Genomic DNA, 23,193 nt, shown 5'->3' on the forward strand with positions numbered 1-23,193 from the left:
TTTTTCCTTTTGTTCTTTGTATCAGATACCCAGTCAGTGTTCAAATTTCTCATAAATTGTTTCACATTTGGTTTGTTCCAATTAGGATCCAAATAAGGTCCGCACTGACCATTCCATTAGTTGACATCTCATTCTTCTTACTTTATGCTCTTCTCTTCTGCTTTGTCTCATCATAAATTTGCTATGAAGCCTCTGATGTTTTGAAAAACACTAGATGGCACGCTATCTGAGCGAACGGAAATGTTTCCTCTATCTTCGTGTCCTCCTCTTTATTACCCAAAGCGGCACCCGGAATTTAGCAGGCTCAAGAAGTACTTTTTGTTGTTGTGTTACAGGTCCTTCTACAAAGCCTCCTGTTTTATTTGGATCCTCCGGAGAACGCTGAATGAACTGCATCTGTGCCGTCCTAGACCAGTGTTGGTTGGCACCAACTTGAACGTCCAGTTCTCCCTTATCACACTGTGTTCTTTACCATCTTGTTGAGAGAACTGTTTTCTGGCTTTTGAGCCATGCTGTGGGGGGCACTCTAGAGGGGAGACATGAATACCAGGTCATCCTGGATTCCCGTTCAGAGGCTTAAACAAGGTGGGGCGCCTGGGTGGCTCAGTCGGTTGAGCATCTGACTCTTGGGTCTTGGCTCAGGTCATGATCTCAGGGTTGCAGGATGAAGCCCTGAGGTGGGCTCTGGAATCTGCTTGAGATTTTCCCTTTCCCTTTGCCCTTCCCCTCTCTCAAATTAATAAATAAATCTTAAAAAGAAAAAAAAAAAAGAGGCTTAAACAACTGGTAACAGGTAGATTGTGAATAGGGACAAAGCAACAGTTTGTTTCCCAATCCAAGATCCTTTCATCGCGTGAGGGAGATGACTTAGCATCTTTATTCCCCTCCGTGCCCAAGAAAGCAGAGAAAACAGACTCCTGGCTACGGGGCAGGAGCCTCACTGGAAACAGAGTTCCTTTGAGATTTGGGCATCTGGAGTGGGGCCAACTCATTTTTGGTGGGATTTGCATGTAAATAGTGGGATATGAGGCCCAGCTTTACACCCTGTGCAGTAATCAAACTGAAGAGAAGTGGTTTCTCCTTTAAAATCCTGAAACTGGGTTTGGCATCTTGCCTTAGGCCTGCATACTTTATTCCCCCTTTTTTTAGGTGTAGGAAAGAGTTAATCTGATTTTCCAGGTTTCAAATAATAAGAATCTTGCTGACTTGCTCCGGTTCCAGGGCACTTCGTTGTACGTCTTTTTGACAGGCTGGTGTTGTGGCTTTCTTTCTGGGAGTAATTTTTTCCAGTTCTGAGACCTGCCCTCTGACCCCAAGTTTAATGGGGAAGTGAAATGATGGAGTCTCTTCATTTTGGTTAGAAAGCTTATTGGGCCTGAAGGCCCCAGTGCAGGGGAGCCTGCTGCCTTAACTTCTTTTAAATCAAAAATTATTAGAGCCTTCTTCTTCTCTTCTTCTTCTTCTTCTTTTTCTTGTAAATTTTTGGCAAGTATAGAAAAGCTCAAAGAAAGAAATAAAAATTGCTTGTAATTCCACCATCTAGAAATAATTTTTTTTCTTTCTTTTTTTTTAAAGATTGTATTTATTTATTTGACAGAGAGAGACACAGTGAGAGAGGGAACACAAGCAGAGGGAGTGGGAGAGGGAGAAGCTTTCTTTTTTTTTTTTTTCTGGTACAGGAATAAAAGATGCTGTAGAAGTGGAAATGGTCATAATAAAGAGAAGCCAGATAGAAAACAATTTCTAACTCAGCCTTAAGTGTCAAGGCTTGATTTTCTGAGTTAAGGGGGAGGAACTTCAGAGTGCAGGAAGTTTGTAGACTCTTCTTGACCAAACTTTGGCCAGGCTCTTCTAAGCCCTTTCTTTTTCTTCTTTCTTTCTTTCTTTGTTCTTTTGTTTCTTTGTTTGTTTCTTCTTTCTTTTTTCTTTCTTTCTTTCTCTTTCCCTCTCTTTCTTCTTTCTTTTTTCTTTCTTTCTTTCTCTTTCCCTCTCTTTCTTCTTTCTTTCTTTCTTTCTTTCTTTCTTTCTTTCTTTCTTTCTTTCTTTCTTTCTTTCTTCTCTCTTCCTTCCTTCCTTCCTTCTTTCCTTCCTTCCTTTCTTCCCTCCTTCCTTCCTTCCTCTCTCCCTCCCTCTCTCTCACTTTTTCTTTTCTTTTCTTTTTAGTACGCTCTATGTCCAGTGTGGAGCCCAGTGTGGGGCTCAAACTCACGACCCTGAGATGAAGACCTGAGCTGAGATCAAGAGTCAGATGCTTGGGGCACTGGGGTAGCTCAATCGGTTAAGCATCTGCCTTCGGCTCAGGCCATGATCTTAAAAAAAATCTTTAAAAAAGAAAAAAGAGTCGGATGCTTAACCAACTGAGCCGCTCAGGGGCCCCTAGGCCTTCTTTCTGAGTAGGCCTCAAACTTGGGCCCCTTCCGTCTTTTGCCTGTCCCCAGCCCAGCCATAACAAGAATCCTGCTAAGGTCAGTTTAATATGAATCCCCCACGTTTGATATTTGATCAAGTTCTTCACCCCCCCATCTTTGATGTGTAAATTCTTGACCTGACTTTAGCAGGAGTCCTGTGAGGTCATTTTATTTATTTATTTTTTAAAAAAATTTATTTATTGGGGCGCCTGGGTGGCTCAGTTGTTAAGCGTCTGCCTTTAGCTCAGGTCATGATCTCAGGGTCCTGGGATCGAGCCCCGCATCGGGCTCCCTGCTCGGCGGGAAGCCAGCTTCTCCCTCTCCCACTCCCCCCTACTTGTGTTCACTCTCTCACTGTCTCTCTGTCAAATAAATAAATAAAATCTTAAAAAATTTTTTATTTATTTGACAGAGACACAGCGAGAGAGGAAACACAAGCAGGGGAGTGGGAGAGGGAGAGGGAGAAGCAGGCTCCCCGCCAAGCAGGGAGCCCGATGCGGAGCTGGATGCAGAGCTTGATGCGGGGCTCGATCCCAGAACCCTGGGATCATGACCTGAGCTGAAGGCAGACATTTAAGGACTGAGCCACCCAGGCACCCCTCTTATTAGTAATTTTCTATCCACTGACTTCCTTGCTCTGCTTCTTGGCCCAAATCCCCAGCTTCTTTGCTGTCTTTGCTTTACAACTGTCTGCTGTCTAGACTTTGCAATAGTCTTGAATAAAGTCTTCCTTCCCATTTTAGCAAGGGTCAGAATAATATTTTCTTGGGGTGCCTGGGTGGCTCAGTCGGTTAAATGTCTGACTTCTGCTTGGGTCATGATCTCAGGGTCCTGGGATGGAACCCCACATCAGGCTCCGTGCTCAGTGGGGAGTCTGCTTCTCCCTCTCCCTGACCCTCCCCCTGCTCATTCTCTCTCTCAAATACATAAATAAAATATTTTTTAAAAATAAAGAAATGGCATTAAATGCTTTTCTCCTGCCCCCGCCTCCTTTTCTCTAGCCTTTGCCTCAACACAGTTCTTTAGCAAAGCCTCACATTTTTCTATGAGAAATACAAACAAAAGTCTCCAGGATTTTTTTTTTTCTTTCTGGTGCAGGGAAAAAAGATGCTGTAGAAGTGGAAATGGTCATAATAAAGGGAAGCCAGACAGAAAACGATTTCTAACTCAGCCTTAAGTGTCAAGGCTTGATTTTCTGAGTTAAGGGGGAGGAAATTCAGCCTGATGAATTTTGGTGTGGAAAAGAATTTGAGGCAGTTAAGACAAACATCATCCTCAGTGTAACATGTGTGCTGTAAACAGACTCCAGAGAAATCACTGAACTCCAAATGCCTGGGTGGGTGAGGCCTGGGTGTGCCTGTTGCTTGAGGCTTTGCCCTGGCTTTGAGTACTAGATAACTAGGTCTTCCTGTGATTCACCCACAGACCAGAAATGTGTGTGGTGACCCCAGACTCACAAGAAGCAGCAAAAGTGGAGTTATCCTGGATCAAGTAGTAGTTAAATTGGACTTGATTCAAGTGGAATGAATCTATGGCCCAGGTACTGGGCTATGTGCTGGATCACAGAGACGAGTCAGTCAGGAGCCTAGTCCTCAAGGAACCCCAGGTTGCCTGATGAGACAGATAATTATTACAGCCCTTAACACACAAGTGTTATAAAAGGGTTAACAATGTGCTCCAGGAACAGATGATATCTCCCTGGATGTGTCACAGGTTTTATGGGCTGAGCTTTGTAAGATAACAGCTGGTCAAGGGGGAAGGCCTTCTAGGCAGATGGAATAATGTGAGCAAAGACGGGGGAAGGTGTGTAATTTTGTGTAGTTGGAGCACAAGGTCTGTGGTGTGGATTGCAGGAGGAGGGCAAGGATAGAAATGGCCATGATGTTAGAAAGACCGGGCTGGGGTCAGAGTGTGAAGAGCACTGAATGCTCTACTTAGGATAGACCCCAGACAGATGTGAGCATCAGACGATCAAGTTTATCTTTTTTTTTTTTATAATTCACTTCTTAAATTTTTAGGCATAGATTGGTTTATTTTTTTATTATTATTTTTTAAGATTTTATTTACTTATTTGACAGAGAGAGTGAGAGAGCACAAGCAGGGCGAGCAGCAGAGGGAGAGGGAGAAGCAGGCTCTCTGCTGAGCAGGGAGCCTGACACGGGACTCGATCCCAGGACTCTGGGATCATGACCTGAGCCGAAGGCAGATGCTTAACCATCTGAGCCACCCAGGCGCCCTAGATTGGTTTATTTTAACATGATTTAGATATCACAAAATCTTTGCAAGGCATATCAGGAAGGAGATGATTCTTATATTATGGATGAAGAAAATGAGAAATGTGGAGATTCAGAGGTAAGAATTTAAATAAACAACTTCAGAACAAGCTAAAATGGCTAAAATCAGAACTGTCCTCCTTGAAACCTTGTTAGTCTCCAACCCTAACCAGGAGTCCAGTGCATCTTGGTACCTTAACCAACATTCATTGAGCGCCTAGGATCTGGCAGCTCCTACTATGTGCTTTTACTTCCCCTCCTTTATGAATGTATTGGGATTTTGAGCATAGTTAAATAAAAAGACTCAACTGCCCCACCCTAGTCACTGATATGAGGAATTCTTTTTTTTTTTTTTTAACTTTTTAGTTCTTTTTTTTTTTTAAGATTTTATTTATTTATTTGAGAGAGAGTGAGAGAGAGAAAGAGCACAAGAGGGGGGAGCGGGAGAGGGAGATGCAGACTCCCTGCTGAGCAGGGAGCCCGATGCGGGACTCGATCCCGGGACTCCAGGATCATGACCTGAGCCGAAGGCAGTCGCCCAACCAACTGAGCCACCCAGGCGCCCACTGATATGAGGAATTCTTAATCTCAGGAAACAAACTGAGGGTTGCTGGAGTGGTGGGGGGTGGGAGGGATCGGGTGGCTGGGTGATGGACATCGGTGAGGGTATGTGCTCTGGTGAGCGCTGTGAATTGTGCAAGACTGTTGAATCACAGACCTGTACCTCTGAAACAAATCATACATTATATGTTAAAAAAAAAAACAAATTTATCTTGTACTGCAATTACAAATGGAGCAGGTACGCCTTTGTGCCCCCTGCAGCTTCAGTTCTCTAACCCAAATAAAATCTAACTCCAAGCTTCATTTGCCAGAGTTGGCCAAATATTGAATCTTGGCTATGTTTTACTGAGCCCCCCAGGTGCCCCAATAAATACAATCTTTAAAAAATGTTTCGGGGCCCTTGGGTGGCTCAGTTGTTAAGCATCTGCCTTTGGCTCAGTCGTGATCCCGGGGTCCTGGGATCGAGCCCCACATCGGGCTCCCTGCTCAGCGGGGAGCCTGCTTCTCCCTCTCCCACTCCCCCTGCTTATGTTCCCTCTCTTACTATATCTCTCTCTGTCAAATATATAAGTAAAATATTTTTTAAAAAATGTTTGTGTCTGGTCTCCAGAGATCACAAAGATGGAAGGCCCTTGAGAAGTTTCTGTTTCTGTTTCTCTAGTTTTGACACGTAATACTGGCCCTTCAGGCTGGAGGTCTTCAGTTTTCCATGAACACTTTGTGCGCACACAAGCAGGGAGAGAGGCAGAGGGAGAAGGAGAAGCAGACTCCACTGAGCTGAGAGCCTGACGCTGGGCTTGCTCCCAGGATGCCAACATCAAGACCCGAGCCCAAGGCAGATGCTTAGCCACCTGAACCACCCAGGTGCCCCTCCACTAACTCTTAAGGCATATTCCATTTGGTAGTTTAGGGATATTTGTGAGGTAGCTGATCCTTTGGGAAAACAAGTGGATACATATTTGGCTGTAGTTTAAAATTTTTCTCTTTACAGTTTTCCCTCTTCTTTTGTTAATTGGACCAGCTGAAGTAAAATGATAATGGAAATGTCACACATCTGAATGAAAGTTTCCACAATTTAAGACAGTTCTACCTTATAAGTTCAGGCCATGAAATCTCATAGTGTGGTCTACCTGAGAGCATCCCAGCGGCTACAGGCTCTGCTAATAAGGGCCTTATTGTGTATTTCCAGTTCAAAGACTCGGGAGAGAGAATCAAGCTCAGGACAATTTTTCAGACCAGGCAACAGGTCCCGTGAGTCAGGGTGTGGGTCTTCTGGCTTCCCCGTCTAGCCAGGTGTGTGGACAATGTTGGGGTCTCTATTTGACTGTCCCTTAGCTTTGTCCTCATAGGCATGTGGCCTAAGCTCTCTAAGCTTTTGCTTTTCTTTTCCTTTTTGTTTCAAGTAGGCTCTACACAAAGCATGGAGCCCAACACGGGTCTTGAATTTATGACCCTGAGATCAAGACCTGAACTAAGATCAAGAGTTGGATGCTTAATTGACTTAGCCACCCAGGCGCTCCCTCCCCTTTTAAGCTTTTGTTTTTCTTATGGAAGATGGGGCTTACTAATATTACCCCTTTCAGAGGGTTAATTTTGAGGATAAAATTATATCACACATGTAAAACCCTTAGTACAGATCTAGGCATAGAGTGAGCTGAGAGTAAATGAGAATTATCATAATCCTTATTATAATGGAAAAGACACTGTTGTAGATGCTAGATAGAGATGTCATAGTTCTTTAAGGTGGGAAAGACAGCAAAGGTATCCTTGATCCCACAAGGTTAGGGATACGATAGAGAGAACTCAGTGGAGGAAACTCTGCCCTCCCTGTGGAGCTTCTACAAACAGAGAGTTTAGTTCATTTAGGCTCTCTGCTGTATTTATCCATCCATCCATCCATCTCCATCAGTGTCCAAATTCAGACCTGAGATGGTTATCTCAGGTTCTCATACTTATTTGAATTGAAAATTGTGTCAGACTTATTTGTCATAGGGAACCCTGATTGGTAGTTGTCTAACTCTATCTCTTACTCTCTGTGTGATCAGTACGTATTTATTTTTCTTAAGGATGTTATTTATTTGAGAGAGAGACAGAGATAGCGAGCTGGGAGGAGAGAGAGAAGCAGGCTCCCCACTCAGGAAGGAGCCCAATGCCCACTCGATCCCAGGACCCTGGGATCATGACCTGAGCTGAAGGCAGAGGCTTAACCGATTGAGCTACCCAGGCGCCCCAGGACGCACTTCTTAATCTAACACAGCCTGCAGTTTCCTCATCTCTAAAAAATATAGAAATACTAACAGGAGTTAAACACCTAGTTGCGCAATTAACGCCCCCAGCCATATAGTGTTCAGTAAATGTTAGCTATCATTATTTAATAGAGTCATCTATCATTTATTGTGAGGATGATTTACAAGGAGGTAGGGTATAGATTATCTCCAATCATTATGGCTGTTGGCTGATGAGCTGAGGGAGCGGGAAGTCTGGGATGACCCCCAGGTCTTGCCAAACACCTCTGCTCCTTCTTCTAGAGCCAGCTTCTAGTAGTAATAACGAACGCCCTACCTCTCATGTCCCCTGTTCTTTCCTCCAGGAGCCCTCTTCCATTGCTCCGGTCAGGGCTCCAGCCTCTGTCCCTCAGAATATGAACGGCACCTCGTTGCTCAAGGCCCTCGCTACAGTCGGCCCGACAGATCACAAGCCCCTCTCCCTTCAGTCCGGGGAGCTCCCGGGCAAGACGGTTTCTCAGTCTTTGCGGGATGCCCAGCTCCAGCCCAGGGCTGAATCCCACGGACTTCACTGCGCCTCGCCAATCGCGGCGGCTATCCTGGAACACTTCCCGTCCCTTCCCACTGAAGGGTGTAGGATGGCGCAGGGGCGGGCCCAGAGCCTAGAACCTCAGAGTCGTGGATGGAAAGGGGCTTAGAATGCAGTTCCGGGGCACCTGGGTGGCTCAGTCGTTGAGCGTCTGCCTTCAGCTCAGGTCATGATCCCAGGGTCCTGGGATCGAGCCCCGCATCAGGCTCCCTGCTCCACGGGAAGCCTGCTTCTCTCTCTCCCACTCCCCCTGCTTGTGTTCCCTCTCTCGCTGTCTCTCTCTCTCTGTCAAATAAAATCTTAAAAAAAGAAAAGAAGAATGCAGTTCCAACTCCTCATTTTACATGACGGTAGACTGAGGCTCAGAGAGAGGGGAAGTAACGAGCAAAACGAGTTAGGAGCAGACCGAGCCCCAAACCTGGGTCGGCGGACTGACTCCCGGCCCCAGCGAGGTCCCTGACACCCGCAGGCTGTCCCTCGTGGCCTCTCTCACTTAGGAGCGACCCTAAAGCCAGGACCATGGCGGCCCCCCTGGTCCTCTCAGTTCTGGGGACTGCCGGCCGTGCCGCTGGCGCCGCGGTTCAGAGAGGCTCCCGGGAGCTGCGGGGCTCCCCGAGGACCTGGAAAGGCTCCAGAGCGTCCTCCTCGGGGTAGGGGGGTTCAGGGCCGCCCCGGAGCCGGGAGGTGAAGGGAGTCGCGGGGAGGCCGCGGGCGGGGCGGCAGAGTCCCGGCTGGGGAGGAGAACCACTCAGTCCTCGGGAAGCCCCATTGGGCGCCGGGCTGCCGACGGCCGCGGCCACCCTCAGCCCGCGCGTCCCGCCCCACCCCCGAGCCGCCGAGCGCCGCCGGCCCCGCCCCCCGGCGCCCGTTCCCCCGGCAGCCGGCGCCGCGCGCAGTCGGCTGCTCCTTCCCGCCGAGCGTGTGGCGCCCCGGCCGCGCCCGAACATGCGCTAGGCTGGGGCCCCGGCCTCCCGCGGCGGCATGGCCCGGCCGGTGCAGCTGGCGCCGGGCTCGCTGGCGCTGGTGCTGTGCAGGCTGGAGGCGCAGGAGGCGGCGGCGGGCGCGGAGGAGCCTGGCGGGCGCGCGGTCTTCCGCGCCTTCCGCCGCGCCAACGCGCGCTGCTTCTGGAACTCGCGCCTGGCGCGCGCCGCCTCGCGGCTGGCTTTCCAGGGCTGGCTGCGGCGCGGGGTGCTGCTGGTGCACGCGCCTCCCGCCAGCCTGCAGGTGCTGCGCGACGCCTGGTGCCGCCGCGCGCTGCGCCCCCCGCGCGGCTTCCGCATCCGGGCGGTGGGTGAGTGCGGGGCCCGGACGGGAGGGGCGCCCCGCGCCAGCCGCGGGGACCGAGCCCCGGCCGCTGGGGCGCGTGCGGCGCACGCTCGGCTCTGAGGCCGCGGGAGCCGGGGGTGAGAGGGGATGGGCGGCCACCTGGCTGCTGGAGGAGGGCTGTCCTCCCAGGACTTTGTCTCCTGCCGGGACACTGAAGCTCAGGCCCCCGAGATAGGCGTGGCCGCTGCCTGGGGCCACCTCCAGGATGCCTCCACTTCTCAACTCTTTTCAGCCAGTGCAGCCAACAGGTTCCTGGCCGAAGGAACTTTCTACTTAGAAAAGTGATGCTCTGGGCATCCCGAGGCACCGGGACTGGGGTCAGGAGACAGGGCCTCTGTCCCCGCACCACGGGGGCTCTTAGGAAGGGGACTGCTGAACTGGTTGCTCTTTTTTTTTTTTAAGTTCCAGCCTTGGAGCCGACGACAGTCCGTGGTTTCCGTGCCCCTCTGTACTGGGTGGTGTGGTGGTCTCGGCTCAGGGCCTAGTGGAACGTTTGGGGTCATTAACAGCTTGGGAAAAAGAAATGACAAATGGTGCTCTGAACACATCCCATCAGCTAAATAGAGAAGATTCCTCCTTTTCAGTCTTTTCAGAGAGCCCGTTTGTTAGAAGACAGCAACTTTTGGCTTGTGTAAAATAGCTTCGTTGGAAGCCACTGCAGCATTACGTGGTCTTTGACACCCACCGCTAAACGGAGGAGGGCACGGCAGCTCCCTGTACCAGTCTGGTTTGTTTGCATTTCTGTGGGGTTGTGGCGACCATTTGATGGTGTGCTGCTGACAAGTTACCAGTTGTTCCAGCCTGAATTTTGACTCCTACCGAGGACCCCCCCCCCCCCGTCCATAAATCTTCCTCCTCCTCAGGTGGAGCAAATAAAACACATTAGTTTTAGTCCCCAGGGAGAAGGGAAGTGGGGGTGGGGTGGGGGAAGAGTAGCAAGAGACACTTGATGTTGTTGCGCATCATCTGCTTAGAGATGATGTCTCAATATCCCGGGCCAGGGGGGCTAACCGTTGGCTTTTCATCTCCATGCATTCCTGTCCTGTCTGGTACCCCTGCCCCACTTTTTCTAATGTTAAAAGCAAAAGGAGAGCTCATTGGCAAAGCCACATACATACATTTCATCTCCTTTTACTTGCAGGAGTTACTGAAGAAATAGGTTTCTGACTCTGAAAGCAGAGAACCAAGGAGCCAAGCCAAAATTCTCACAGCGAAGGGGATCTTTCAGACAGGCTGTATGAAAAACTCTTTTCAGTTCTGTGCCCTCTGTTTTTCTGGTTTGAATTAGTGGTTGCATTCTCTGGTTCCCCCACCCCCTCTCAAAGGGTGAGCATAGAGTATTGCAGAGAGGGAAGATGGAGTTGGGGGTCTGGACCTGAGGGTGACAGACCTGTACTAAGTCAGAGGCAGCCACGATGCCACCACCTGGGTCCCAGCGAGCAGTGGTGAATGGTGGCTCCTGGGTTGGCCCTGTTTGCTGCCCTCTGAACAGTGTAGGGGACAAAGAAAACGTCACCAGGTGCTCCAGTCCTCCACCCACTAGATAATTTTGCCTCACTGCACAACTCGGGATAATATGGACACTGTATTCTATGGAGTGTGCTGTAATAACAGTGGTCTTTATGCTAGGGCATCACCCCTGACCTGGGTCTCTTAGAAGGAATGATTTTGAAGTTTTTAACAGAGTCCTGATAAGAATTTAGATGTTTCTGGAATTTGTACAAAACCACCTAATGGGACAATTTGAAGAGCAAAATGGAGAAAGATCTTATTTGATGCAGGTCAGTGGAAGCATATGGACAGGGAGTTCTTTCTTTCTTTCTTTTTTTTTTTTTTTAAGATTTTATTTATTTATTTGACAGAGAGAGACACAGTGAGAGAGGGAACACAAGCAGGGGGAGTGGGAGAGGGAGAAGCAGGCCTCCCGCCGAGCAGGGAGCCTTATGTGGGGACCCTGGGATCATGAGCTGAGCCGAAGGCAGCCGCTTAACAACTGAGCCACCCAGGTGCCCCAGGGAGTTTATTTCGAGTAGAATTGATAATTACTAGTCTAACCTGGGGTCCTTAAGTCAGATCAAAGGAGAGGAGGCATCAAGGCAGCTCTTGGGCCATCTCAGAGTCCCAGAATGTGGTAAGGGCAGGGGGGAGCTGCCTTCCCCTAAAGAAACTGGAAGTTTCAGCTCACTTGCTTTCCTGAATCTGGCAGTTTTGACTTTCAGAAGCTAAAATGGGCTTCCAGAAAGGCAAGGGAAGAGCAACAGTGCGCTCTTGCAGGTACTGTTACTTTGTGGCAAAGAGCAAATGCACAAAATGCAAAAAGCAAAAGACACAAAGGATCAATTTGGTCAGATCAATTTAGTCCCTTTGCTGTAGATTTTTTAAGGCTCATTTACTCCCATATAAAAGCATTTGGACATAGGGAATGCTGCTGGCCAGCTCAGACAAAATGCACCGTGGGTGGGAAGGGGGGTGGCCACCAGCATTATAAACCCATGGTGCTCCCATGGGTTCTTCTTCTGAGATTCTGGACCTGGAACTCCTGGGGCCTCATAAGATATGAGGAGGCTGAGCAGATAAGAGTGGCCCGAGTTTCCAGTGCACACCTGAATTTAAGGCCTGCAGGAGTTTTTGTTTTTGTTTTTTTAAGATTTTATTTATTTATTTGACAGAGAGAGACACAGCGAGAGAGGGAACACAAGCAGGGGGAGTGGGAGAGGGAAAAGCAGGCCTCCCGCCAAGCAGGGAGCCCGATGCGGGGCTCGATCCCAGGATCCTGGGACCATGACCTGAGCCAAAGGCAGATGCTTAACGACTGAGCCACCCAGGCGCCCCGAGGCCTGCAGGAGTTTTTCTCCACATTTTGTGCCTTTTTCTTTCCCTCTTTAATCTCCACCTCAACTTTCCTCTGGTGAGAAAAATAGTTCCCAGGCTGAGAGCATTTCCCTAAAAAGAAGGACATAGGATCTTTAGCATGATGACTAAGTCTTCTTTTGTGCTAGAGTACTCATGTCTTTTTTCTTTTTAATAAGTAAGTGACATTAACAAATGAAAGGGGTGACTCTGGAAGCCGGAGGGAAATATCTGCTCAGCAAGCTGAGCCACTGCAGGTGGTTAGGGGTGGGGGACACCTGTATTTGTTTGGTTGAATCAGTTGTTACTCTGAGACCACACCTCCTGGGGAGGTGAAAGGTTAATGATGGCTTCCCTGGGGTTAGGGAGGGAAGGCCACTTGGCCAAACAGTTTGCTCCTTTCTCCTGAAATTTATAGCCGAGTTGTCCCTGCTCTTTCACCCCTAGGATGGCCTTCCATCTATTATCATTGAATAAAAATTCCTGTGGCTCTTTCTAAATATTTGCCTCATTAATTCATGCATGTGTCAGGTACTGTTCTAGGTGTGTCTGTGTTTTAATGCGTATTTCATTCAGAGCTGCTTGAATTCAAGGAGAATATTATATAATAGAGTTAGCCTGTGTCCTCCATATTCAGTTCATTGGGGGATAGCTGAGTGGGAGGCTATGTTCTAGAAGCTGTCTGGTTCACGCAGAGGCTTCTCCATCCCACTGTGACATGTGTGGGCAGTGCAGGTTCTGCCTATGATTTTGGGGGGTGAGAGTTCCCTGGTGTGTGTTTTGGGGGGTACTGAAGATCAGGCAGGTTAGGCTGGTGAAGGGGAGGTGAGAAGGATCTTCCCACCTCTCTACGTGTCCCTGCTTCCTGCTCCCTGAAATATCTCTGAGCACAGAAACATATCGAGGCAAAATTGAAAGGGTCCCAGAAGAGTAGAGGCCAGTCACTAATTTATGCTAGGCGTAAATGACTGATTTCAGAATCTATTGTGGGATCTGGTTTGAGAGAGGAGGAATGCTAAAGGGTACCAGGTGCCTGATGGTGCAGGATTTGGACGAATATCTGAAATTTTGTTTTGACTTAAACTGTGATTTAGGGAATGCCTTGGGGGGGGAGTGTGTAGAGACGGTGAGGAGAGGAAGTGGTCCAGCTCCCATCCTGCCTTGTTTCTAAAGCCCTACCTTGGGGCGCCTGGGTGGCTCAGTCGTTAAGCGTCTGCCTTCCGCTCAGGTCATGATCCCAGGGTCCTGGGATCAAGCCCCACATCGGGCTCCCTGCTCGGTGGGGAGCCTGCTTCTCCTCTCCCTCTGCCTCTCCCCCTGCTCATGCTCTCTCTCTCTCTGTATCTCTGTGTCTCAAATGAATAAATAAAATCTTAAAAACAAAAACAACAACAACAAAACATACTGTCTTATTGTACTTTATCTTAAGACTTGAAATTAGATATTGTGATCCTCCAACTTGGTTCTTCCTCAGAATTGTTTTGGCTACTGTAGATTCTTTGTTTTTCCACATAAATTTTAGAATCAGTTTGTCAATTTCTTTAAAAAAATCTATTACGTTGAAACAATAGATCAGTTTGAAGTTAGATGAGCAATTCATCCTGATTTACCCAAGACTGCTTTGGCTTTAGAAATGATAGTCTTGAATCTTTAGAAATTAACTACTTCAGTCCCAGGCAGACTGGGATGGTTGGTCATCCTAATTTGGGGAGAATTGACATTTTAGCAATCCATGAACATGATATATCTCTGTTTGAGTATTCTTAATTTTTCTTAGCAATGGCTTGTACTTTTTAGGGTACAGGGTATGAATATCTTTTGCTAAATTTATCTTCCTAAGAACTTCATGTTTTTGGATGCTATTATAAATTGAATTATTTTTTTTTAATTTTTAAAAGATTTTATTTATTTATTTGAGAGAGAGCACAAGCAGTGGGGAGGGGCAGAGGGAGCACAATCCTGCTGAGCAGGGAGCTGGACGTGGGGCTCAATCCCAGGACCCTGGGATCATGACCTGAGCTGAAGACAGACGCCTAACCTACTGAGCCACCCAGGCGTCCCTGGAATTATTTTAAAATAAATTTTATTTTGGGAGCACCTGGGTGGCTCAGTCGGTTAAGTGTTCAACTCTTGATTTCGCTCAGGTCATGATCTCAGGGTCATGAGATTGAGCCCTGTGTTGGGCTGTGCTCAGTGTGGAGTCTGCTTGTCCCTCTCCCTCTGTTCTTCCCCCAGCTCGAGTGTGTGTGCATGCACTCTCTCTCTCAAATAGATAAATAAATAATCTTTAAAATAAATTTTATTTTGGAGTAATTTTAGATTTACAGAAAAATCACAAAGGTAGTACAGAGTTTTGGGGCACCTGGGTGGCTCAGTCAGTTAAGCATCTGCTTTCGGCTCAGGTTGTGATCCCAGGACCTGGTATTGAGCCCTGCATTGGGCTCCCTGCTGAGCAGGGAGCCTACTTCTCCTTCTCTCTCTACTCTTCCCCCTGCTTGCATTCTCTCTCTCTGTGTGTCAAATAAATAAAATCTTAAAAAAAAAAAAAAAAAGTATAGAGTTCTGTATTCATCACCCAGTTTCTTATGATGTTTTTTACCTTACCTTTAAAAAAATTGAGATATAATTCACGTAACATAAAATTAACCATTTTTAAGTATACCATTGAGAGGTTTTAGTATATTCACACTGTTGTGCAGCCATCACCATTATCTAATTACAGGACATTTTCTTCACTGCAAAAAAAACCTGTACCCACCAGCAGTCTCTCCTTATCCCCCTCTCCTTCTAGCCCCTGCCAATCGCTAGTGTACCTTCCGTCTCTATGAATTTGCCTATTCTACCTATTCTAGATATATATTTTTTTTAAGATTTTATTTTTAAGTAGTCTCTACACCCAATGTGGGGCTTAAACTTACAACCCTGAGATCAAGAGTCACACACTCTACTGACTGAGCTAGCCAGGCACCCATGGATATTTCTTTTAAAGATTTTATTTATTTATTTGACAGAGAGAGACACAGCGAGAGCAGGAACACAAGCAGGGGGAGTGGGAGAGGGAGAAGCAGTCTTCCTGCGGAACAGGGAGCCTGATGCGGGGCTTGATCCCAGGATGCTGGGATCATGATCTGAGCCGAAAGCAGAAGCTTAATGACTGAGCCACCCAGGCGCCCCACCCATGGATATTTCTTAAAAATGGAATCACAATATACTATTGTTTATATCTCATATCTTTCACTTAATATGTTTTCAAGGTTTATCCACGTCATATCATGGATTAGCACTTCATTTTTTTTTTTTTAAGATTTTATTTATTTATTTTGACAGAGAGAGACATAGTGAGAGAGGGAACACAAGCAGAGGGAGTGGGAGAGGGAGAAGCAGGCTTCCTGCTGAGCAGGCCCGATGCGGGGCTCGATCCCAGGACGCTGGGATCATGACCTGAGCTGAAGGCAGACGTTTAACCGACTGAGCCACCCAGGCACCGCAGCACTTCATTCATTTTTATGGCTGAATAATATTCCGTTGTATGGATATACTACATTTTGCTTATTCATTCATCAGTGGATAGTTATTGGGGTTGTTTTCACTTTTTGTCCACTGTGAATAATGCTACTGTGAACATTCTTGTGCAGGCTGTGTGTGGATATATATTTTTATTCTTAGGTAGAGCCCATTTGATTATTTTTAAATAATCTGTTTCTCTGATGAGATTCCCAATTTATTCATTACAAGCATTTTTTTTTATCTTTCAGCATAGCTCTACCAGCTTGTTTAAAATTTTAAAAAATTTTAAAAATTATTTTATTATTATTTTTAAATTTTATTTATTCGAGTGAGGGAGAGAGTATGAGTATGAGCAGGGTGGTAGGGTCAGAGGGAGAGGGAGAAGCAGACTCCCCACTGAGTAGGGTGCTGCACACGGGGCTTGATCCCAGGACCCCGGGATCATGACCCGAGCCGAAGTCAGATGCTTAACTGACTGAGCCTCCCAGGTACTCCCCCCAAATTTTTATTTTATTTTTTAAGTAACCTCTACACCCAACATGGGGCTTGAACTCACAACCCTGAGATCAAGAGTCACAGCTCTACCAACTGAGCCAGCCAGGTGCTCCCCAAATTTTTGTAATTCTAACATCTTAGTCATTTCATGGTCAGTCCCATTGCTTGCCTTTTCTTTTGAATGGGTCACACTGTACCGTTTTTATATTGTCTAGAATTGTGGATTATATCTCTGACATGAATGGTATGTTGTAGAGATTCTGGATTGTCATGCTCCTTTGTAGTGTTCATTTTGTTTGTTTGTTTATTTTATCAGGCAATCAATTTGGCTGGACTAAAAACTCTAAATTCTACCTCCCCTGCACTAAATGACAGCTAAAATCTCTTTTTTTTTTTATTTTTTAAAGATTTTTATTTATTTTTTTTTGAGAGAGAATGAGATAGAGCATGAGAGGGGGGAGGGTCAGAGGGAGAAGCAGACTCCCCGCTGAGCAGGGAGCCCGATGTGGGACTCGATCCCGGGACTCCAGGATCATGACCTGAGCCGAAGGCAGTCGCTTAACCAACTGAGCCACCCAGGCGCCTGACAGCTAAAATCTCTTAAGGTAGGCTGCTTGTGCCCTGTGCATGCGTAGCTCATGTTTCAGTCATAGAGTCAGGCTGAGTTTATGTGCAAAATTTGAGGTTCCACCTCCATGGCTCAGGCCATTCCAGCATCACTTTTCTGCTGTTGTAGCCACTCCAAACTGTGTCTCTAGACTCTTTAGGCCAAGAAGATCATAGGTTTCTACCAAAGTTTTAGCCTCCTGGTCTGGCTCCTACTGGGGCCTGCCCTAAGGTGAAGAGCTGTAGAAACTGGGACATTTAACTATTGCCATTTCCTTCCAAGAGGACCTCCCCTCCAGGTTCTACTTGGCTTTGGTTGCTTTTAAGTGCCTTCAGGTAAGGGTTTTTATATTTCATCCAAAGTTTATAGTTGTTATTTGTAAGAGGGTTGGTCTAAGGATCTCACCATTATTATTGGGAGCAAAACCCCATTAATGAATTTTTTAATCCCCATCTTTTCTTCTTTTATGTATGTATCTTTTTTCTATCTAAGTTTTTATTTTATTTTTAATTAATTATTTTTAAGTAGGCTCCACGCCCAACATGGAGCCCAACGTGGGGCTGAACTCACAACCCTGAGATCAAGACCTGAGCTGAGATCAAGAGTCAGACACTTAACCAACTGAGCCACCCAGGCACCCCTTAAGTTTTATTTTAATCACCTGGTGCTCATCATGACAAGTGCCCTCCTTAATCCCCATCAGCTATTTCACCCATCCCCCCCCACCACCTCCCCTCTGGTAACCATCAGTTTGTTCTCTATAGTTAAGAATCTGTTTCTTGGTTTTCTCTCTCTCTCTTTTTTTTTTTAACTTTGTTCATTTGTTTCTTAAATTCCACATGTGAGTAAAATCATATGGTATTGTCTCTGATTGACTTATTTCTTTTAGCATCATACTCTAGTTCCAACCATGTTGTTGCCGATGGCAAGATTTCATTCTTTTTTTATGGCTGGATAATATTCCATTGTATATGTATACTGTATCTCCTTTATCCATTCATCTATTGATGGACACAGGCTGCTTCCATAGTTTGGCTATTGTAAATAATGCTGCAATAAACATAGGGATGCATGTATTTCCTTAAATTAGTGTTTTTGTATTTTGGGGGTAAATACCCAGCAGTGTGATTATTGGATCAGATTGTAGCGTAGTTTCTTTTTTTTTTTTTTAGATTTTATTTTTTAAAGTAATCTCTTCACCCAATGTGAGGCTTAAATTCACAACCCCACGATCAAGAGTCACATGCTCTACCAACTGATCCAGCCAGGCACCCCATGGGTAGTTCTATTTTTAACTTTTTGAGAAACCACATTGTTTTCCACAGTGGCTGCACCAGTTTGCATTCTCACCAACAGTGCAAGAGGGTTCCTTTTTCTCCGCATTCTCCCCAACACCTATTGGTTCTTATGTTTTTGATTTTAGCCATTCTGACAGGTGTGAGGTGATACCTCATTATAGTTTTGATTTGCATTTTCCTGATGATGAGTGATGTTGAGCCTCTTTTCACGTGTCTCTTAGCCATCTGTAAGTCTTCTTTGGAGAGCTATTTGTTCATGTCCCTTGCCTTTTTTTTTTTTTAAGATTTTATTTATTTGAGAGGAGAAAGAGAGTGTGCACAAGTTGGGGGGGCAGAGGGAGAGGGAGAAGCCGACTCCCTGCTGAGCAAGGAGCCCGTCATGGGGCTCAGTCCCGGGACCCTGAGATCATGACCTGAGCCAAAGGCAGAAGTTTAACCCGCTGAGCCACCTAGGCACCCCTCCTGCCCATTTTTTGATTGGATTATTTGTTTTTTGAGTGTTGATTTTATTTATTTGTCAGAGAAAGAGAGCACAAACAGGGGGAGTGGCAGGCAGGGGGAGAGGGAGAAGCAGGCTCCCCGCTGAGCCAGGAGCCAGATTGGGGCCTTGATCCCAGGACCCTGGGATCATGACCTGAGCCGAAGGCAGCCGCTTAACTGACTAAACCACCCAGGCGCCCCTATAAGTTCTTTATATATTTTGGATAATAACCCTTTATAGGAAATGTCATTTGCCGATATCTTCTCCCATTCTGTAGGTTGCCTTTTAGTTTTGTTGATTGTTTCCTTTGTTGTGCAGAAGCTTTTCATTTTTTTAAAAAGATTTATTTATTTATTTATTTATTTATTTATTTATTTATTTATTTATTTATTTATTTATTTATTTATTGACAGAGAAAGAGAGCACAAGCAGGGGTAGTGGCAGGCAGGGGGAAAGGGAGAAGCAGGCTCCATGCTGAGCAAGGAGCCCAAAGCGGGGCTCCATCCCAGGACTCCTGGGATCATGACCCAAGCCAAAGGCAGACGCTTAATCGACTGAGCCACCCATGCACACCAGAAGCTTTTTATTTTGATGTAGCCCTATTAATTTATTTTTGTTTTTGTTTCTCTTGCCTCAGGGGACATATCTAGGAAAAACTTGCTACTGCTGACGTCAGAGAAATTGCTACTTTTGCTCTCTAGGATTTTTATGGTTTCGGGTTTCACATTTAGGTCTTTAACCCATTTGGAGTTTATTTTTGTGTATGGTGTAAGAAGGTGATTCAGTTTCATTCTTTTGCATATTGCTGTCCAGTTTCCCCAACACCATTTGTTGAAGAGACTTTTTCCCATTGGAGATTCTTTCCTGCTTTGTCAAAGATTAATTGACTGTACAATTGTGGGTTTATTTCTGGATTTTCTATTCTATTCTGTTGATCTATGTGTCTATCTTTGTACCACTACTATAAAGTCTGGATCACTACAGCTTTGTAATACACCTTTAAGTCCGGAATTGTGATGCCTCCTCTTTTGCTTTTCTTTTTCAAGATTGCTTTGGCTATTCAGTGACTTCTGTGGTTCCATACAAAGTTTAAGATTATTTGTTCTAGTTCTGTGAAAAATGCAATTGGTATTTTGATAGGGATTGCATTAAATGTGTAGATTGCTTTGGGTAGTATAGACAGTTCTGTAATATTTGTTCTTCCAATCCATGAGCATGGAATGTCTTTGTTTCTTTATATTGTCTTCGGTTTCTTTCACTGTTTTTTTTTTTTTTTTTTTTTTTTTAAGATTTTATTTACTTATTTGACAGAGAGAGAGACAGCGAGAGAGGGAACACAAGCAAGGGGAGTGGGAGAGGGAGAAGCAGGCTTCCCTCTGAGCAGGGAGCCCGATGTGGGACTCGATCCCAGGACCCTGGGATCATGACCTGAGCTGAAGGCAGTCGCTTAACGACTGAGACACCCAGGCGCCCCTCATTGATATTTTATAGTTCTCAGAGTACAGGTCTTTCACCTCTTTGGTTATATTTATGCCTAGGTATCTTACTATTTTTGGTGCAGTTGTAAATGGGATTGTTTTCTTAACTTCTCTGCTGCTTTATTATTGGTGTATAGAAATGCCATAAATTTCTGTAGATTGATTTTATATCCTGTGACTTTACTGAATTTTTCTATCAGTTCTAGCAGTTTTTTGGTGGAGTCTCTTGGGTTTTTTATATATAGTATACTGTCATCTGCAAGTAAAGTTTTACTTCTTTTTTACCAATTTGGGTGCCTTTTGTTTGTTTGTTTGATTGCCATGGCTAGGACTTCCAGTACTATGTTGAATAAAAGTGGTGAGAGTAGGGACACCTGGGTGGCTCAGTCGGTTAAGCGGCTGCCTCCGGCTCAGGTCATGATCCCAGGGTCCTGGAATCGAGCCCCGCATCGGGCTCCCTGCTCAGTGGGGAGTTTGCTTCTCCCTCTGCCCCTCACCCCACCCCCTCGTGCTCACGCGCTCTCTCTCTCTCTCTCTCAAATAAATGAATAAAATCTTTAAAAAAAATAAAGTCTAGTTTGCCTGATATAAGTATTGCTACTCTGGTTTTCTTTTTCTTTTTTTAAAAAGATTTTATTTATTTATTTGACAGAGAGAGACACAGCAAGAGAGGGAACACAAGCAGGGGGAGTGGGAGAGGGAGAAGCAGGCTTCCCGCTGAGCAGGGAGCCTGATGCGGGCTCGATTCCGGGACCCTGGGATCATGACCTGAGCCAAAGGCAGATGCTTAACTGACTGAGCCACCCAGGCGCCCCTCTGGGTTTTTTTTTTTACATCATTTGCATGATAAATGTTTCTCCATCCCCTCACTTTCAATCTGCAGTTATCTTTATGTCTGAAGTGAGTCCCCTGTAGGTAGCATATCGATGGGTCTTGTTTTTTTATCCATTCTGACACCCTGTGTCTTTTGATTGGAGCATTTACTCCATTTACATTCAAAGTAATTATTGACAGATATGTATTTATTGCCATTTTATTACTTGTTTTGTGGTTGTTTCTGAAAATTTTCTCTGATCCTTTCTTGTCTTTGTCTCATGGTTGGCTGGTTTTCTGTATCGATATATTTGGATTTCTTTCTCTTTATTCTTTGTATATTTATTCTGTCTTTTCCTCTTTTAAAATATCATTCTGGTGATGACAAGTGTCTAGCCTTCAGAGAAACTAATGGCCATGTCACGATTGTTCAGTCACCGCGAACAAATACCTCTGCTCCATCTCTTCTTTCTCCCAGATAGATATTGACATATCCCCAGTCTTTTCTAGCTTGATTATTCCTTTTCTTCTGTTAGGTGGTCAGATGGGGTAATTTTGCCCAGTTTGCAGACAGGAAATGAATGTTAGGCTGTGACATGCTGGTGTTTCATGGGGTTCTTGCCTTCCTCTCTATCCACTAGCAGCCTTCCCAGGGTCCTGTGAAGGTTCTGGTGTTTTCCCCCAGCCTGTGCCCTGGCCCTCACTCTCCCTGGGAGGCTTTCGTATTCTCACCATGCCTTTGGTCCATTCCAGGCCCAGGAAATGGCAGAAACAGCTGCTCGGGCCATGGCCCTGCTCTCACCTCCCTCCTTCCTACCCAGGATCTTTCCAGCCGTGTTTTTCTGGCTTTGTTCTGCCAGATGTTACCTTTCTCCTTATTCTGTGCAGGGGTTCCATCAGAAAGAGCCAAAGGGCTCACCATAGGGTGTCTTGTGGGCCTATTGTTGTTACCACACTGGATGATCTGTATGTAGCATCTGGGTAGTTAATGAGTGTTTCTAGCCCCATGTTTTGATTGAGCAACCAGGGGACGAGAGAACACACCTTGAGTTGCTGCCACGTGGCACTGAGCTCCAGTGGGATGAGAAGAACCACGAATCTGGAAATTAGCTTGGATTCCTTCACCCTCTTCCTCATACCCCAGGCCAGTAGGTCACCAGGTTCCATGAGGCTTAACTTCTCTGTCTCTCCAACACATTTCTTTCTGTTTTCCCTGCCAGGCCTTTGTCCACCCAAGATTTCACCATTTCCTACCCAAGTTATGGCTTCAGCTTCTTCCCTTTTTTGTGGTGCCTCTCCCTGGTGGGCCCCGAACACTCCAGTCCATTCTCCATCCCACAGGTAGACAGACAAATAACATCTGAAATACAGATCTAATCCTGCTCTTCATCTTGCTCAGATCCCTCTGCGGCTCCCCTTGGCTTTTCAGGAAAAGTCCAGAGCCTTTAACATGTATTGCAGTGCTCTCTACTCCAGTCCTAGCCTGAGCCTCCTTTTTTTCCCCACCTTCTGCAAGGTGCCTGCCTTCCTGTTACCAGTCAAGGTTCAAGCAGAAATCTAGAACCAGTACAAGATATATATTCAGGGAGGGCGCCTGGGTGGCTCAGTTGGTTAAGCGACTGCCTTCGGCTCAGGTCGTGATCCTGGAGTCCCGCATCGGGCTTCCTGCTCGGCAGGGAGTCTGCTTCTCCCTCTGACCCTCCTCCCTCTCATGCTCTCTGTCTCTCATTCTCTCTGTCTCAAATAAATAAATAAAATCTTTAAAATATATATATATATATATATTCAGGGAGTTATTACAAGGAATTGGCTTTGCATGATTGTGGGGGCCGGGAAGGCAAGTCCAGGGTCTGTATTTCTAGCCATCATGAAGGGCGGGCTGGATCTCTCCAGCACAGCTAAAGCTGGTATGCATAAGTACAATTTCTTCTTTTTGAGAAGCCTCAGTTCTGTTCTTAAGGTCTTTCACCTGATTGAAATCTAGATTATGCAGGATAATCTCCCTTCCCTAAAATCGACTGATTATAAACTTTAATCACATCTATAAAATAGGTCATAGCAATGCCTGGGTTAGTGTTTGATAGAATAACAGGGCTGTAGCCTCCTCAGACTGACGTATAAGACTGGCCATCACACTTCCCTTGGGCCAGACCTGAGTGCTGTCCCTGTCCTCTGAACAAGCTGGGCTGTCACCTAGGCTGTCTTTGCATGCTGCACCCTCTGCTGGGTGCCTGAGGTGGGTGCTCTTTGGTCTCCCCGGTGCCTGCGTCGATAGACCTCCC

General features: G+C 46.1%; 1 protein-coding gene across 1 annotated transcript in view; it reads left to right on the plus strand.

Moving 5' to 3' along the window:
- The first annotated feature begins 8,955 nt into the window (after positions 1–8,955).
- The window catches only part of STOX1 (storkhead box 1), a 58,706-nt gene continuing 44,468 nt past the window's right edge, over positions 8,956–23,193 (plus strand). Inside the window, exon 1 of the mRNA XM_045877960.2 lies at positions 8,956–9,347. Within this exon, the coding sequence (XP_045733916.1) occupies positions 9,038–9,347 (310 nt within the window). The 5' untranslated portion in view covers positions 8,956–9,037. The remainder of the gene's footprint in view (positions 9,348–23,193) is intronic.

Source organism: Mirounga angustirostris, unplaced genomic scaffold (genome assembly GCF_029215605.1).
Source record: "Mirounga angustirostris isolate CCGP_5_RB_7025 unplaced genomic scaffold, mMirAng1.0.hap1 SCAF_6, whole genome shotgun sequence".
Taxonomy (NCBI): domain Eukaryota; kingdom Metazoa; phylum Chordata; class Mammalia; order Carnivora; family Phocidae; genus Mirounga; species Mirounga angustirostris.